The 18486-nt window shown below is 38.5% G+C and overlaps 1 protein-coding gene across 3 annotated transcripts in view; it reads right to left on the bottom strand.

The window, feature by feature from the left end:
- Positions 1-257: 257 nt before the first annotated feature.
- The window catches only part of lypla2 (lysophospholipase 2), a 28828-nt gene continuing 10599 nt past the window's right edge, over positions 258-18486 (bottom strand). For all 3 annotated transcript variants that reach the window (XM_039739256.1, XM_039739257.1, XM_039739258.1), the window contains exons 3-10: positions 13587-13618; positions 13409-13474; positions 8712-8759; positions 7627-7697; positions 7336-7409; positions 6826-6927; positions 1841-2017; positions 258-1703 (exon numbers count right to left, since the gene is read on the bottom strand). In XM_039739256.1, the coding sequence (XP_039595190.1) occupies positions 1653-1703; positions 1841-2017; positions 6826-6927; positions 7336-7409; positions 7627-7697; positions 8712-8759; positions 13409-13474; positions 13587-13618 (621 nt within the window). In that variant the 3' untranslated portion in view covers positions 258-1652. The remainder of the gene's footprint in view (positions 1704-1840; positions 2018-6825; positions 6928-7335; positions 7410-7626; positions 7698-8711; positions 8760-13408; positions 13475-13586; positions 13619-18486) is intronic.

Raw genomic sequence — 18486 nt, 5'->3', positions numbered from 1 at the left:
TTGGCCTTGCTGTTTCCATACTTTTGGAGGGGACTGTATGTTTTGAGTATCTAATCTCATCTGCCTTAGCTCTGCTTAGAAAATCTACATAAGCAACTGTATAATGCATTGTCTTGTAATGTGCCCCAGGATGTTGCTCATTTTAGCAAGCAGCTACATACAAATAAATGATGGCTTTTTTACAGGTTTATGTGAAAACAGAAAAAAAACACCGTTTTAATCAGTACCCACACAAAAACCAATACAAACACTTTCTGGTTAACTTTATGCTTCCAATCATTTTATTTCACATAAAGGCATTTTACAAAACTGTAGATCACCGGTATGCCCTGTCATTGGGGAAATGGGTCCAACACAACCAAAAGAAATATTAAAACATGATTAGAAATATGCTGCATGGATTAAACAGCACAGTCTGGGTATGAGCGAGGTGGGGTGGGGGGGCAATAAACCCACTTAACAAAAAAAAAAAAAAATCTGTCGTCTTAATTACCAAATTAAGATAACATCCGGTGAGTCTAGGTGGAGTAGTGCACAAGGTCTGAACATACTTTAATTTGAGCTTAAACGCAAATGCACCAAAATGAATGCGGCATCTCCTCCATCTCACTGGATGACCCGCCATTTATCCATGCAGCAAGTAGATAGCTGCGTCTGCACCATGTCAGCTTTCCAGGACAACACATTTGCCCTGTTCTGGACATATCCTTTGGAAAAGTCCCTACAAAGCTACAATGGTGACAAAGGCATTAAAATCGCCTTATTCTAAATTAACAATGCATTACAAAGTAAACTCAGCTTTCTGTAATTTAACGAGATACAGATACTCATTTCATGTAACAGAAAAGAAACATTTCCACTTGGAATGTGCTCATCACACAGCCAATTGGCTCACCAGCAGCAAAAAGGGAGGGACTGGCACTCCCCAAGACAGCTGTGTAGAGCACCACAAAAAATGGAGCTCACCTACAGCAACTCTTCAGACCTGCTTTGAACTCCAAGATCTACACAGGCCCATGAGCCACATCAACTACTCCAGTTGCATGCTGAGATTGGAAATCTGGCAGGTCTGGTCAAGCGTTGACCAAAAAAAAAAAAAAAAAAAAGTTTCTTCAGTGAGGCTCAGGGCAGCTGGTGTGTCAGTCTGCAAGGAAAGGGGACATTCAAGACAGCAGCCCTGCCTGAACCAGTGAACAGAACAATTCACAGCGTCGGTATCGGTAGCCAGCCAAATGGCTGCAGTTAAAACTGACCCCACTTGAACCCTGAGATTGCTAAAATAACAATAATTATAATAAAGAGACAGCATGGAGAAAGTATGGGACACAGGAATGATGACAACTGTCTACCTAACCATTTAGCGAGCTATCAGGTGAATTTAGCATAAACGATACAGCTGATCAATGAAATGCAACGTCCAATAAAAACTCAGATGGACTTTGTAAACTGCAGAAGGAACCCCACCCCCAACCCCAAAAGTATGCAACATCAAAATAAATCCCCAAAAACATAACCCTATTAACAGTGTACTGAGGGGAGGTGGGGAGAGAGGGAAGAGTTCTGAGCCTGACTGCACAAGGCTTTCTTGAAGGACTCAGCACATGTGAAAGGTGAAAAGGTGTTGGATTTTGCAGCACAACTTCTCATCTCTGTCAGATCCGAGGAAGCTGTTTTTCGATAAACTCTCTGACTGCAGCCATCTCCTAAGAAATGTGAAGAAACAAAACATGCAAAAGTCATAATAGCTTCTCCAGCCCAAATCCTTACTGATGAAGTTATGTGGTTTGACCACAGTCTGGAGACGTTTTGGTAATGACACTTTGTCATAAACCAGGCTCACCTGTGGGCAAGAGTTGTGCATCATTCCGGGATATGTTTTAAAGATTACACGCTGTGGATTGACAACACATTTAAGCTTCTCCGAAGTCAATGCACCAATCTGCACAGGAATCATGGGATCCATCTCACCATGGCACTGCAGAATAGCAATGTCTTTGTTGGCAGTGTTGCTGGCAGCCTGCGAAGAAGGTTAGTTAAAAGCAGAATTATAAATATAAAAATAACATAACATCCATTAAACACTTTCTTTCTAGACATTTCAATGACAAATCCCACAGCTGTACACATGTAATTTATATTGTGAAACTGCACTTCAGGAATACACATTTTCATAATATAATATTTAAACAGTAGGTCTGCTGGATTTATAAATTAAACATAGTTTACCCTTCTTTGTTAAATGAACTTAATAAACCTTAATGTTTTACAAATGTTTGTTATTTAAGTTTGTATTCATTCACATTTTATGTATATATTGGACAGACACTGTCATCCCTTACTATTCTTATAAATTTTAGCATACTTTACTAGGGGTGAGAAAAAATATAAGGTTTTATGATCAACTCCAGTTTTGGTTTGGGTGATTCAATGTCAATTCATAAAATCCCTAGATCAGTCTTATCAATTAATGCATATTGCCCATGACTTTGTCCAAATTTTTGCATAGTTTTGTTTATAGGCGTCTTTATCCTGTAGGTTGTGCTAGCTTTCCTCCCACTTGTTGCGTTTACTGACCAACTAAGCTTAAGTAAATTTAATAAAATAAGCCATCACACCTAACAGCAATGGTGGAAGGTGGCAGTCTGAAAACTGTGCCTTTGAGCCTTAACGCAGACAGTTTGGAGCATTTTGGGTTTAAAACAAAATTACAGTCATACAGAGCAACTGGAAAAAAGCAAAGGTAATTGAAAAGTGTGCAGTACAGGGGGTTAAGTATTATGGCTAATTTATCGAGGCATCACCCGCACATTCTGAAATCTTGGTTAAAGACAGAGGGTCCAAACCTGTTTCAGTCTAAGACTCTTTTGCTTGCAAACATCTGCATAATTTGCTTTGTGCTAGAAAAATTACAGAACCCAGTACAATTTTTATTTGAAAAGATGTACAAAGATGTTTAGCGGCTTCCAAAGCTCAATTAGTGTACTGTAGCCACATCATGTCGTACCATCGAAAATACATGTGTTACATTTCAAGATGTGAAGAAAAGCATCACAACTTCAATCAAGAAACCAGGCTGGTCTTAACATGTGACAGCTGGACTTCCTGGATAACAGGTTAATTAGTCACAATAAAGTGCCTTCTCATCCTAGGAACCTGTGTTGGACGTTTTACAGACTAGAGCACTGTATTCCACTCAAACAGGGAGTAATATACTGGCACTGTTGAAAGAGGGGTTAAATGACTGGGATCATAAAGAGAAAGACCCTGCCATCATAACAGATAATGCTGTTAAAGTTAGTTTGTGCCGTTGCATCAATGGAGCTTGCCTGTTTTGCTTATCTATTAGACTGGATGCATTGGATCTCATTAATAAAGGGCCTCAAATTTGCTGGGCATGAAAACTTGATGATGAGGTATGCATACGAACATTGTATTCAGACTATAGCAAAATAGAAAATTTAGCTTCTGATATGGGTTGGTTAATTTGTGTGTGTGTGCTTGATGTAAGTTAAAAAATAAAATATTATTATTGTAAAAGTCACCAGATACAGGTAAGAGAAACCTGTTTCACTCGAAGAAAGTCCACTGAACTGGTGGAAATCACATGAGGGGCATTATCCCCTTTTGTCCTATCTATCTCTGTACTCCTGAACACCTTTGTCCCTGCTGAAAAGGTCTTCTCTACAGCGGGAGGCATCATTACTTTGGACAAAAGAGTTGCCTCACTCCCGAACACACCAACCAGTTCCCCTTTATTTTGTTTCTTTTTTTGCATAAAAATCTTCCAGTGAAGAAATGAACAGGCGTCACTGAATGTTTGTGTTTCAGGTTTATTCACTGTTTTCAGAAATGTGTTACTGATTCGGAGAAGGCTGTTTGTGGAGTGGGCTATTACCTACTATTAACAATTAAAGATGTAAAAACTATTTTTTTTTAAACAATGTAACTATGAACAAAGTATAGCAAAATTAAACTGACTCACAAATCAATCGAATCAGGAAGCGAAATCTCATCGAATTGGGAGGTCAGGACTGATTCCCAGCACTAAACTTTATTGCAGCTTATTTAACAGGCATACATTCTTTCTGGTCATATATTGGTCACTGTAACATGAAGGTGGATTTACGCAAAAGGAGGGAGCATCACACCTAAATGCATTGGCAATTCATGTCCACTGCTGTCTCCAATGATATCATTCAGGGATGCTGACTTGGAGATTGATCTAGAACCTTACATTAGATTGAACAGAGGTTAACTCAATTATTTCTAGTCACAAGATGCCCTGTTGGAAAGACACTACCATATTTCAAAGTTGTTTGTGTACATTGCAATAAAACCACAACTCAGTAAAAAGCAATAATGGTAACATTTACATACACAAGGGTGTCTTCTTTCACGTAAATTATAAAGTTTCCATATTGTCTGCTCTCTTTCATCAGTAAAACACATGTATTTGCCAAGGCAAGAAGCAGCGTGTCACAGTTGAGTGAACTGCTTTCAAAGATCCCACCTACGTCGAACCACATACAGTGAAAGGCACATTACCACTGGATAGCAGAGGTGCAGAGTGCTCCAGTGATAAATCATTGTCTATGACTTTCATATTAAATGTCAGAGCTTACCATTACGCGTAAAGGGGTATTGGGGAATGTTTGGTTGGCCTGTAATAAAACTTGTACTAGGGAAATGTTTTCTTCTTTAAAAAAAGAAAACATACACTAGAGGGCGTCCTAGAAAGACTACAGAATGCTAGTCATATAAAATACGAAGACCTCGAGTCACACTCTGATCACAGTTTTGCTCTACTAAGATTCAGAATGAGCATTTGCTGTAGGATGCTACCCTGAATTTATAAATATTGCTCATAGTATAACTTTGAAGTATTGTGGCTTGCTGTTTTACAGTTAGAACGTGAAGGATTCAATTACCATTCTCAGAGGGTCTGCTGCACATTCTCCTTATGGTAGCTTTTGAGCAGTGCTCTTCTAGTCTAGGCTTTTATCATTTAGTGGTGCTCCGTGTCCCATTTCCTCCATTATAAAGCACCAGTGTATGCAAGATATTTTTAAAAAGTTACAGAAAACACTTATAAAGTATCTATCTATCTATCTATCTATCTTTAGAACACAATTTCACATTGCAAATGCAGATATACAATGTTAGTGCAGAATTAACTTCAACTTAAAAAATACCAATCCTTTAATTGTATTTACACTTCCTGTCCATCCAAACTCTCGTTCAGCAGGAGGTAGTAGTGGAGGAGAGAATAAAAACAAAACTGATGATCATCATGAACAATGTTGCATATCATCTTTCTGACACACTAGCACAGAGGACTGTCAGCCAATGAATGAATCAGCAGAAGTGTTAATCAGGGCTCCTACATAAATTCAGAAAGAAGTCTTTATAATGCTTCACTGTGACTGTTTTTTAATCTTTAGCCAAGTTGCAAGTTTTCTTTCTTTTTAGCAATACTGGCGTGTATTTTATTTTTTACATATTTGTATATTTACCGCCGTTCTCTAAAAAGCCAACAGGGAAGGTTTATTTTTTCCTGATGTTCACCGATAAGATTATTTTCTAACAGATTACACTAATATCTATTTCTCCCTTCACTGTTTGAATCCACTTCCTTCAATTTAAGGGTTTGGGAGGTCACAGGCTATCCCAGTAACAATGGACACAAAGCAGTAACTAAACCTAGACTGAACATTAATACATGTCAGATAGGTATTTCTGTATTTATTACACATTGGATAAAGGAAACAAATTACATTACGGTGGATCTTACAAACATTACTTGAGTAAAGTGGAGATGAGTGCTAAACTTCAGAAATGGTTATGACTTTATCCACTATTGCTAAGTCCATCTGACTTCAGAAGGAACTTTCTCATTTCACAGTCTTACATAATGAAGGGCAAAATTCAGAATTTTCAACAAAAATAGCCTTTAGACAGTAAAGGATAAGAATAAAAAAATTGCTTAAGTTAAATACAATGTTGATATGAATTGAATTCTTTATGTAGTCTAATGAGCCTTTTGGTGCTATAAAAATAAAGGCTGATTGACTGTTTAAAAGTTATTTTCTCAGGTGAAAATAATGTCAGAAGATAAGTAAAATATTACAGTGTACTTGTCCATGCATTTTTGTGTAACTCCCCTTACTTTTAGGTTTTCAGCATGTTAGGCCTTTTGGTTCACACTACAGTTTGGGAAAATTCATAGACTCTGCTGGTGAATCTTTAACACTCGATTCCAAGAGATGCATAAACAAAGAAAAATGTAAGCAGGCGGTATTTCATACATAAATGAAAACGGGGATTTAATATGCCACTTTTAGATATTGCTGTTGCTACATTTTCAGAAACTGTTTTCTGTGGGTGCCGACAGTGACTGAAGGTTAAATCAGACAGAAACAAACTATGATTTAAAACTTTGTTGTATGTAAAAGTTCCTCTTTATTGAACAATCTTATCTGGCAGCTTCAACTATGGTCAACAAGTCTTTGCTAGAATTCATAAATAAATAACAATAATATTTTTTTTGTGTATATAATATTCCACACTGTATATATCACACTCACTAAGTTTAACTGCATCGACATTGTAATTTTACCTCAGCACTGATTTGGATTACACAGTACCTATTCAGTTGATTAAGAAGTTCCAAGTGACTTCACAAACGCACTTCTTCCCAGTATTTACTTTGGTTTGGTTCAGGTTGATTATGTACTGGCATTTTTTTTTAACAGTAAAATGTACTTAAGTATAATGCAAAAAGACAACACTACCATTACACAATATAACATGATTATATTGAATCACCTGTGGAAACGTCTTGTGCAAAGGAAGCCAGCAGCTCAGTGCCAAAACCCCAGCCAATTTATGCTGTGAAGTCAGAGCAGTATATAAAGAGAGGGCACCTCCCTATAATAGGAAAAAGAAAAATTCAAAATATAACCACCAGCTCTTATACGAAATCTGTCACTTTTTTCACTGTGAAGTGTGACATGTCTCATATCTTTATTAACAATGTACTGCTTTTTAAGCAATCTTCACCAAAATAATGTAACCTCATTGCTGCACAATAAAGGCATATGGTGTGGGTACAGCACTAAACCAATTCAGCATAGTCAATTTGATGTCTAATGTCTTTATGTCCATCTCCGATTATTATTTCAGATAACAGATACATCTGATATGCAAGACTTTACACTTAATGAATATATGACATTTCTTTTAATCATTTTCAGTCTTTACTTCATGCAACCGATGCTTTTTACTAGACTTCTATTCTAAATAACACCTAAAATAATGGTAAGATGTATCTCTCACCTGTGAAAATCCTCCAATGATTATTCGATTGGCTGGTATACCATTCTTGATCTCATGGTCAATGATGGCTTTTACTATGGACAAGAGAATATATTGTACATGTTTCTCCTAAAATAATAAGCGTCTTAATTCTAGAAGAGAAAAGCTAAATGATGATCAATGCCAATTCTGAGATGACAGAAAAGTGCTATAAACCATCTGACAAATGGCAAATCAGTTAGTTTAAAAAAGGATATTTTCGTAGTAAACAGACTAACATCATTCTGGTGCTGAAAAATGTGTCACACTTACGATTCTCTGAGGCTTTTTTAATTCCTGGTTCATCTTCAGGGGACTCTGGACTGAGTCCCATGAGGTCAAACCTAAGCATGTAAAAAAAAAAAACAATTAAAACAGTAAATTGGTTTCTACTATGATTTATACAGGTAATGTTGATAATCTGTGCCAAGACTTACTACCAACTCACATTATTTGCTGCTGTTTCAGTGTATGCTAATCAGTACGTTTTAAGAACTTAAACCACTTGCGGGGCAATGCTGACGAAGTATCAGTGTTCTAGAACTGGGCTGCAATGAAAAAAAAGCCTATCCAAGCAGCCACAATAAGGAATTACTCTTAAGCAGGAGTTTAGTCCAATCTAAAGTATACTTCCGTGTCCTTCTAGCACAGAGAATTTAGAACTGACATGACATTCACCTTAAATATTTAACCAAAAGTAAACTCTTGGCTAGTCTGACAAATAACCAAGCACTGTTCTGTATCTGGAAGTGGCCTTCCAAAGAGTCCAAAGAGCAGAAACAACACCTTCCTTTATAAACTAGGTGCACAAATCTCTTTGCTATCTTATGGGCAACCTGGTTTTGGAGCCTGATAGCATAGTCACCACAGAGTTCTCTGGATTGGACATGTTGGAGTTCCTCTGAATACCCTGGTTGGGTTCAATAGCTCTAACAATTGCTTTTCCATTCCAAGCCCAGTACTTGTGACTGAATCAAACTGTCTTGTGAAGACTGTTTATTAGAGAGAGAGAAAGATTGGGAGCATGCATTGCAACACCCAACAAACCATCGGGATTGGGACCCAAGTGCAGCGTCTGACACCTCAGCACCAAACTGTAAAAGTGCAAGTTTTTTGTTTTTTTACAGTGGCTTAAGTACCAATCCGCCCACCAACCCACACGTTTTTCTTGTAAATTGGAGGACTGGATGCAGATTAACATCAATGAAGTAGAATCACTTCTACCGGTTACAGGATTCAAACCGGCAATCAGCAGATCCCTAGCCTCAGAGTCACCACTCCACCCATTATAGAGAGGTGTTGAGAAAAAGCCACACTTTCCCCAATAGAACAGTCCCTGGGCAAAATACAACACTCACCAAGAAGGCATCACCAATTTCATGTTGAGTGTGACAGGAATTCTAGGCCTGTTAAAAAAGAAGAATTATTTGAAAAACGCTAACTAAAAATATACCAAATATGGCAGTAGCATTTCTCCAGAGCCCCACTAGGTATGTAAAATACGAAATACATTTGCCTTAGTAATTTAATAATAATAATACATTTTATTTATATTGCACTTCATATTTTAGAAATATCAAAGTGCTACAGAGTAAAAACAAAAATAATAAAAACAAGAAAATCTATGTATACTTTAACAAAATATCTTTCTAAAAAGATGAGTTTTTAGATTCCGTTTAAAAACATCCGTCGACTGTGGGGCTCTCGGGTAGTCAGGGAGGGAGATCCGCAGTCTCGGCTCCATAGATGAAAAAGCCCTTTCACCCATACTGCGAAGCTTGATTCTAGGGACTTGGAGAGTGTTAGTGTGTACAGAGCGGAGAGTGCATGAGGAGGTATGAGGGGTAAGGAGTTCCTGTAAGTAAAGGGGGGCATGTCCATAGATGCACTGATGGGTGAGGAGAACGATCTTGAACTCAATTCTGAGTGGAACAGGGAACCAGTGAAGTGAAGCCACTTTATTATTAAAGTGTTCAAAAATCCTCAACTTTGTCTTCTTAAGCAATTTTTTTTTTCCAAATTTTCTGTCATATACTCAATGTAATATTTTATCTACAAAAAACAGTGCATTTTGTAGCATGTGAAATAGCATTTGTGCCAGGTCCTGGAAATGCGTTTCTGGCTGAAGGGGCTAGCTCTATTGGCTCTACAGTGTTCTAGGTTTACTCGTGTGTGTGTGTGTGTGTATGCATTTGTGCAAGTGCAACTTGTAGGTCACTTTTTTTTTTTCTTTTTCTAATCATGGTTCTGCACTTGTGGTTAGAGCTTTCCCAATTTAAGGCGATGGTAGTGAAATCCACAGAAGAGGTATGAAACGTTTAGTAATGTTTGCTCCCTTACAGGTAGCCACAGTAACTTGAAAGAAAGAAAGCAGATCATTACCAAGAATGCAACAAGCTTGAAGCATTCTACTGATCGCAATGGAGCTGAACAGTATCTTGATATTCACCCACTGTTGAGGAAGACCACCAGATTGTTCTAAATTTGAAAATGTCACCAAAGATGGATTACATATATTCTGTCCACTTTGTTCAAAGGTAACAAGCAGTATGATGCCCCTGTTTAAAAAAGTGCACAGAGTCCTAATATGAAAAGAACAGGTATGTAGAAAATAATTTTACACCTGTCCAACAAACTGGTTGCACAGTGTTTAGGACTGCTACTAAACAGCCCCAGAGACTTGCGTTCAAGTTATGCAGTGTATGTAGTCTGCATATTCTTTACTTGTTACTGTACTTGGTGGTGGTTCACCTCAGAGATGTCACATTTTACAATTGTGATGTTGCTGTTAAAATGTAGGTGGTTAATAAACAATATACTTTTCTGGGCAGTGGATGGTTGTGAAGCTCTTACTTTACTTAGTGTTGAAAACAACATGGCTGTATTTTGTGACAATGATATCACAGGGGTATCGCAATGATCTGATGCCAGTGGAGACAAATCAGACACCATTTTTGTGACCCAAATGGTGTAAGAACCTGCAAATTACGCTTGTCATTAGCAAAAGAGAGCCAGATAATATAACCCCAATTCCAAAAAAAGTGTAATGCCGTGTAAAATGTAAAAAAAATAGAATGCAATGATTTGAAAATCTCATAAACCAATATTTTATTCATAATAGAAAATAAACTATCAAATGCTGAAACCGCAACATTTTACCATTTCATGAAAAATATTAGGAATTTGATGGCAACACGTCTCAAAAAAGCTGGGATGGGGTAACAAGAACGCTCGAAAAGTAAGTGGTTCTAAAATAAACAACTGGAGGAACATTTTACACCTAATTAGGTTAATGGGCAACAGGTAAGTAACATGACTGGGTATAAAAAGAGAATCTTAAAGAGGCAGTCTCTCAGAAGTAAAGATGGACAGCGACTCATCTATCTGTAAAAGCACTGCATCTACAAATTGTGTAACAACTTAAGAATAATGCTCCTTAATGTAAAATTGTGAAGACTTTGAATATCTCATCATCTACAGTACATAAGAGCATCAGAAGATCCCAAGAATCTGGAGAAATCTCTGTGCGTGAGGGACAAGGTCAAAAATTAATATTGGATGCCCGTGATCTTTGGGCCAACATGTGACAATGCATTAAAAACAGGCCTGATTCTGTCATGGAAATCACTGCATGTGCTCAGGGACACTTCCAGAAATCATTGTTTGTGAACATAGTTCACTGTGCCATCCACAAATGCAGGTTAAAACAATGTCATGCAAAGAAGAAGCCACATGTGAGAATGATTCAGGATTGCTGCCACCTGCTAATTTAAAATGGACTGCGGCAAAGTGGAAAAACTTTTCTGTGGTCAGAAGGATCAAAATTTGAAATTCCTTTTGAAAAACACAAGTTCTGCATCTTCCAGACTAAAGAGGAAAGGGACCATCCGGCTTGTTGTAAGCGCCTGCATCTCTGAGGATATGAGTGTGCATTAGTGCCTATGGAATTGGCAGCTTGCACATCTGGCAAGGCACCATTAATACTGAAAGGTACATACAGGTCTTACAGCAACATATGCTCCCATCCAGAAAACGTCTTTTTCAGGGAAGACCTTGCATATTTCAGCAAGACAATGCTAAAAAACATACTGCATCTGTTACAACAGCATGGCTTCATAGTAGAAGAGTCTGGGTGCTGAACTAGCCTGCCTGCAGTCCTGACCTTTGACCAATTGAAAACATTTGGTGCATCACGAAATGTAAAATACGACAAAGATCACCCAAGACTATTGAGCAGCTAGAATCCTGTATCAGACAAAAATGGGACAACATTTGTGTCACAAAAGTCCAGAAACTGGTTTCCATAGTTCCCAGAGGTTTACGGACTGCTGTTAAAAGGAGAGGGGATGCTACAGAGTGCTAAACATGGCCCAGTCCCAACTTTTTTCAGTCATGTTTCTGCCATCAAATTCAAAATGACCTTCTTATTTTCTTAAAAAGGCACATTTTCTCATTTCAAACATTTGATGCTATCTATATTCTGTCCTAAATAAAATATGGGTTTATGATATTCTGTTTTTTTTTTACATTTTACACAGTGTGGCAACTTTTTTGAAATTGGGGTTGTATTAGATAGGTAAGTCAATGTTAGAGAAGTCTACACGCATGGAAGGAAAATTCTGATATAGCCTCAAAAAAACTTTAAACTTCATGTCTGTTGATTCTGTCTTTGCCAGTGACTTAGTTGTGGGAGTTTAAGCAAGCAAGAGCACTCGGGTTGTATTTTAAGTTGTAATAGATTAGAAAATGTACACACTGCATAGCATTTGGGTGTGTTTGTGGAGGTGGTTAACAGTTTTAAAAGAAGCAGCATTTAAAAGAATTTTTTGACTTCATCAAAAAGTCATTTATCATGTTTTTGTTTATTAAATATCAATGCAACAGTGCATCATATAGAAAAACAACAATAGCAGAATATAATTAGATGGGTTAGTAAAGTACATAGAAGATGTGCTTTTTAAACAGCACTTCACAACATCATGTACAGTAGTTAAATAACCAGGCCCAAACAGGCTCAGAGTGAAATAATTAGCTTTCACAGACAGTAGATTCCAATTCAGGTGACATAAAAATTGTATAGATTGATTAGCTATTGTCAACTGCTGAGGGTCTACTGATAATTATAGTTAAAATTTCATAAACACAAATTTTTAGAAAGTACCATACGATGGATTTATGTTGAAGTCTCATGTTAAAATAGGTGGCTGCATCAGACCATGACAGATAGCAGGTAATTGTGGTACTTTGCATGTAAAATATAGCATTAAGAGAAATGTTGAACTACTATGATCTGCAAATAACACAGCAGTGAAGTTGCTTAAAATTCTTTTCTAGATACGTTTCCAGAATGCTCTACTTGTATGGCCATTAAGATTATGCCATTTACCTAGTACAATGTCAAGCAGCGAGACGGTATGACAGGGGTTCACACAAGCTACTAATGTGGCTTGTAGAGGCAGCAGATTAGGCAGAAGCTGCTGCTATGCATGACTCTACTGCTGTTTTACAGCTTTGTCCACAACAGTGGCTGTTGGAGGAGTGAAAGAGGAAAATACATAAAATATACAACTTGAAGCAAGTAACATCTCTCAAGTTAGTCTTAAACACCAGAGTTGTTTTATGTAGACTGACTAGACATTGACAGCAAGTGCTTTTTTCATTATAATTGAAGACTAAATGATGGTACGGTTATTCAATGCTTACAGAGTATCCTTGAGTGGTGATCAAGATGAAAATACACTACATAATTAAGCACCATAAATAGCTCAGCACCATGTGGTAATTTACTAAACATCATTTGTAATCTAATTAGTTCAAACAGCTCTTAACTTGAGCTATCTAAACCCACAAAATGCCACAAATTTGATTTACCCTAGAATGGCTTGTTTGTTTCAACTAAATTGCAGATCAGAAATGTACAAATATTCATATCACTGAATGTTATGAACATCCATCTCCTCTAAGAAACAAACGAAACATACATTTTCAGAGCAGATACTGTTAAATGGTAAAAGATCACAGAGAAACAATTTAACACAAAAAGAGCTCAACTCACGCATGTGGACAGATGTATTTGACGTACGGGAGCCGGATGGCGGACATGGCGTCTGCCCAGCCGTGCCTGAAACAGAAGAGAGGCTCTTTGCAATGAAGAAAGCAGTGTCTTAACAGTGTTGAACATATTCTCTTATTAAACAGTCATAAGTAAGAAAGAAACATTTAAAAACACTCACCCCGAGTCCCCAAGCCCATGGAGGAAGATCACCTGGTAAGGATAAAAATGTAACAAATTAGGAACTCCAGATACAAACATACAAGAGGACAGGCACATACAGTGTCCTCCATTATGTGTCTGTCCTAAATATTATGGTGCTATGAACTTTAGCTTCACCTTTATTGTCATATGTACTCCTGTGAGTCTTCCAGCAATAGACAAGAATACACAACAGACATGACTACACAACAATAAACTAAAAATACTCGGGTGAAAAAGAAATGCAAAAACAAACAGAAGTAAGAGTGCAGGTGCAAATAAACATGGGATTCAATGTAAGCTAAATGGTATATGGCAGTGGTGGCGAACCTATGGCACGCAGAACTCTTTCTGTGGGCATGCGCGCCGTCGCCACAGCACAGTTTGTTACTAGAAAGCCAGAGGGACACAGGGCCGGACTGCTCCCCTCTCCCTCTGCGGCTGAGGACATTTTTCATATCACCTGCCCCCTCTGCCCAGCAGCCAAATGTGAGCCGGCAGCCTTACCCCAGACAGAGAAGGGAGGAAGCGCTCCCATGCGGCGTGGACTGCAGCCTGTGGAGTCTGTGGCGAAGGTGATTCCCGTGGTGGGGTTGGAGAGGAGCTAGGTTGGAGGGGATGTGGTATAGCAGGTACACAGCTCAAAATTGAAAAGGCCCGTTTTAATAGATAATCGCCATACTCGCAGCTTAGAGGGGGCGCGGTAGTGTGGGCAGAGCGGTCCCCGGGAGTTTCGTGATGCGGGTGGTCCTTGCTTAAGAACACAGGTGAGGAAAATCCGAACACATTTCTCCAGTTTTAATGTCACTACACTGGTTACCTGGGTCATTCAGGATTGACTTTAAAATTCTGCTTATGGTTTATAAAGCCTTAAATAATCTCGCCCCATCTTATATATCGGAATGTCTGACACCTTATATTCCAAATCGTAACCTCAGATCCTCAAATGAGGGTCTCCTTAGAATTGCAAGAACAAAACTTAAAAGAAGTGGCGAGGCGGCCTTCTGCTGTTATGCACCTAAAATCTGGAATAGCCTGCCAATAGGAATTCGCCAGGCTGATACAGTAGAGCACTTTAAAACACTGTCGAAAACACATTACTTTAACATGGCCTTCTCATAACTTCACTTTAACTTAATCCTGATACTCTGTATGTTCAATTCATCATAACTATTCATGGTGGCTCTAAAATCCGTACTGACCCCAAACTCTCTTTTCTGTTTCTTTTTCCGGTTTCTTTGTGGTGGTGGCCTGCGCCCACCTCCACCTACTCAAAAGCTTCATGATGCTCCAACAATGATGGATGGATTAAAAGGCAGAAGTCTACGTGACCATCTTCATCAAGCCCTTCCGTGAGAACCCTAAATCCAAAGAGGACTGTTTCATTTATGTTAGGTAGAATGCCCAGAGGGGACTGGGCGGTCTCATGGTCTGGAATCCCTACAGATTTTATTTTTTCTCCAGCCGTCTGGAGTTTTTTTGTTTTTTCTGTCCCCCCCTGGCCATTGAGCCTTACTCTTATTCGATGTTAATTACTGTTGATTTATTTTGTTTTCTTATTGTGTCTTTTATTTTTCTTTTCTTTATTATGTAAAGCACTTTGAGCTACTGTTTGTATGAAAATGTGTTATATAAATAAATGTTGTTGTTGAGTCATCTCCATCTGTAATTGTTGCCGGGAGCTGCTAATCACCACACCTGATCCACGTCCTTGTAATATATAATAGAAGCATGATGCGGATGGAAAGGGGAAAAAAAACATAGAGAGAAAACAGGAGCGGAGGTTAAGGGGGAAGACCTGCATGAAACACTTGAGAAGATAGAAGGGATGACAAAAGGACAGCACAGTTAGTTCTGAAAATAATGAAATCCTTAAAGTGTGGAATTCTCTGCCAAATAAAGTCAATGAAAGCACTTGGGACTGCTTTCCTTACTTTGTTTGGATGATCTTATGCTTGTGAGCAGCTGTTTTCAGCTTTGAATTATATCAAATCTGACACCACAAACAGACTGATGACCTGAGTGCTGCATGTGTTGCTCTCAAACTTACAAAGTGTGAGCCAAGGTTAGACACATTATCAGCATGCATACAACAGCAGAAATCACATTAATTGTTCAAAAGAATGCAAACTTTTACCCTTCAATAAAAAGTTGTTTGTATCATTGTAAGCTTTGTTATTGTGATTTTCTTTTAAGACAAAAGATGTTAATGTAGGAGTTGTTTTTTCTAAACTGAAACCTCAGTATTTAGATTGCTGTGTTAGCACTTTGCAATAAATAAGTGGGTTTTGAGTTACAGTTTGGGCACTCGGTCTTTAAAAGGTTCGCTATCACTGGTATACGGTCCTAAGATGGCCTTCCATCCTCCAGACACAAACTAGCCTGCAATACATTGGGGGTAAGTGGGAGGGTTCTATATTAAGGGGAAAAAATATCTTTTAGCATTGATTAGCATTAGCTGCAGCGCTCTTATAGGGTTTCACTGATGGCAGCAGTATAAGCAGTTCATGTTGTGGGTGGGTTGTGTCCCTAATGTTATGGGCCCTTCTGAGAACTCTGGTGTTATGTATGTCCTCTAATTCAGGGAGTGCTGTTCCAAAGCTATTTTGCACTGATTTTACCACCCGCTGTAGAGCCTTATGGCTCTGTGATGTACTCTTCCCAAACCAGACTGTGATAGAGTAGGTGAGGATACCTCTCAACTGTAAATCTGTAGAAGTTGGTGAGGATAGTGCTTGGCATTCTAAACTTCTTCAGCCTTTTCAGAAAATACATATGCTGCCAGGCTTTCCCTGCCAGGTCTGTGACACAGTAGGTCCAAATGAGATCCTCAGAGATGTTAATGCCAAGAAATTTAAATGACCTCCTTTCCTCTGTGTGTCAATAATCATCTCTTTCATTTTGCTGGTGTTAAGAAAGAGATTACTGTCCTGACACCATTTCACAACGCCAACCACCTCCCTCCTGTACGCTAACTTGTCAACTCCAGAAATCAGTCCAATGATGGTGATATCATACGCAAACTAATAATACTGGTGTTATGCTGGGAAGTGACACAGTCAGGGGCAAAGACCATGTACCGCATGGGACTCAAAACACATCCTTGCGGGGTTCCTGTATTTATGATTATAGTTTTGTGAAATGGGGGACCCATGTATAAAAAGTGTTGTAATTTCTACATGGTGTGACTGAAATGTAAGCAAATACCTTTAAAGTACGCAATCTGCACTTTATTCAAATTTTAAACTATGGAGCAGAGGGGGTAAATCAAAGAAAAATGTGTCTTTGTCCCAAAAATTGTGGAGGGCACTGGAGAACCTTAAAAGTATACTCTTGCCAAAACATGCCAAAGAACAAAGTATAACATGCTATCCGGACAGCATTTTTTTTACATGAAGCCAATGAACGTCAAAACATTTATTCTATAAAATACACTTCATATAAGTACTGTCTCAAGGTATCATACAAATTGTTTAATATTGCATTATAAGATTTAAAAATGTACAGCAAGAAAACTGTATAACAACAAACACTAACATAAAATAAAAGAAGGAAAGGCAGCAAAATGTAACAAGGGATTTTCTGGCGCATAGCACCTCTCTACATTAGGGACGGAGGATAATGACACTGCGGTATAATCAGTAAAATACGGATTTTCAGTTTCTACTCAAGTATAAAAATGATCATCATTTGTAGTAGACTCCTAATGGCTGTTACGTGAACAAGATTCAGCTCTTTTGTGCATAATCAAATTTCAATTCAGCTCTCTAGGACTAAAATCTCTCTTTTATAAAATAATGAGATGAGACGTGATTGTCTCAGACAGACACTTTTATCGTCCCACAAGATGAGTCTTTGTGCCAAGAGATGTAACCACGCCTGGGACTGGAAGCCCCGCGAGACAAGAGCTTATGCAAAGAGAGATTTGGAAAAGTCCTGCCCACATAACCACGCACACGGTTCAATCATATCTCAGTTGCGTGAATGCTATTGTCAGACACATTTCTTGTAGAGAGAAAGAAACGATATTCACTCACAGGCAGTTATACGTTGCGTTGTCACGATGTAATTCCAAACATGGAATCAAAATTCAATGCGATATTGCTGAAAAAGTAAAAGCAAAAAGAGATCGAATATATGGACATAGGTGATAGGAGCGGGATGGTGAGCAAAGACCCCATAGACTTTAAAAAAGCACTTTGAAATGGCAATCATTTTAAGGTCAATTATTGCAAATAATGCATTAAGCACTTACTGCGATAGCCAAGTCAGTCTGTCTGTTCGCATGAAACATCATGGCACCAAATTTTGCTGAAATGTGGCAAACTTATTCTTCAGGCAAATTTGTTGAAACAATTAAATTTTCTTTGAAATATCTTAAAACATATTATGCTGTACACCAGACCTGTCAAACACTCGGCCCCTGGGCCGCATGCGGCCCGCAACAGAAATCTGTGCGGCCCGCATGACAGATCCTAGTTCGCACTAAACTTGTACAAAATGATTACTATCGTTTGTGATTGAATCATTCTGCATCTTCAGTGTTACTTATTGACTTTTCTTACTTCTGCCTTCTGACAAAAGCATGTTTCCCCATTGCATTATGGTACCGGAAACGCCATCTGCTAGTATAGTTGCAGCCGCGAAGTCACAACTGAAGTGCTAAGCTGCGGTCCACGAGAGAACTGTTAGCAATGGAGACTCACTCAGTGAAGGGCTACAGCAAAAAGGCTGCCCCCTTCACTGAGGACACTTTTCAGGACGCTAGGTGGGCGGGGCTTTGCAGCGGCGCAGAGAGAGAGGAGAGACCGCGGTGAGAGAGTATTACAACAAAGTATTTTTATGTTTCTGACGGTTTCCTCATATGACACGAGTCCACA

This window comes from Polypterus senegalus, chromosome 17 (genome assembly GCF_016835505.1).
Source record: "Polypterus senegalus isolate Bchr_013 chromosome 17, ASM1683550v1, whole genome shotgun sequence".
Taxonomy (NCBI): domain Eukaryota; kingdom Metazoa; phylum Chordata; class Cladistia; order Polypteriformes; family Polypteridae; genus Polypterus; species Polypterus senegalus.
Note: the sequence above shows the minus strand (reverse complement) of the source record. Positions and strands in the feature narration are given on the sequence as shown.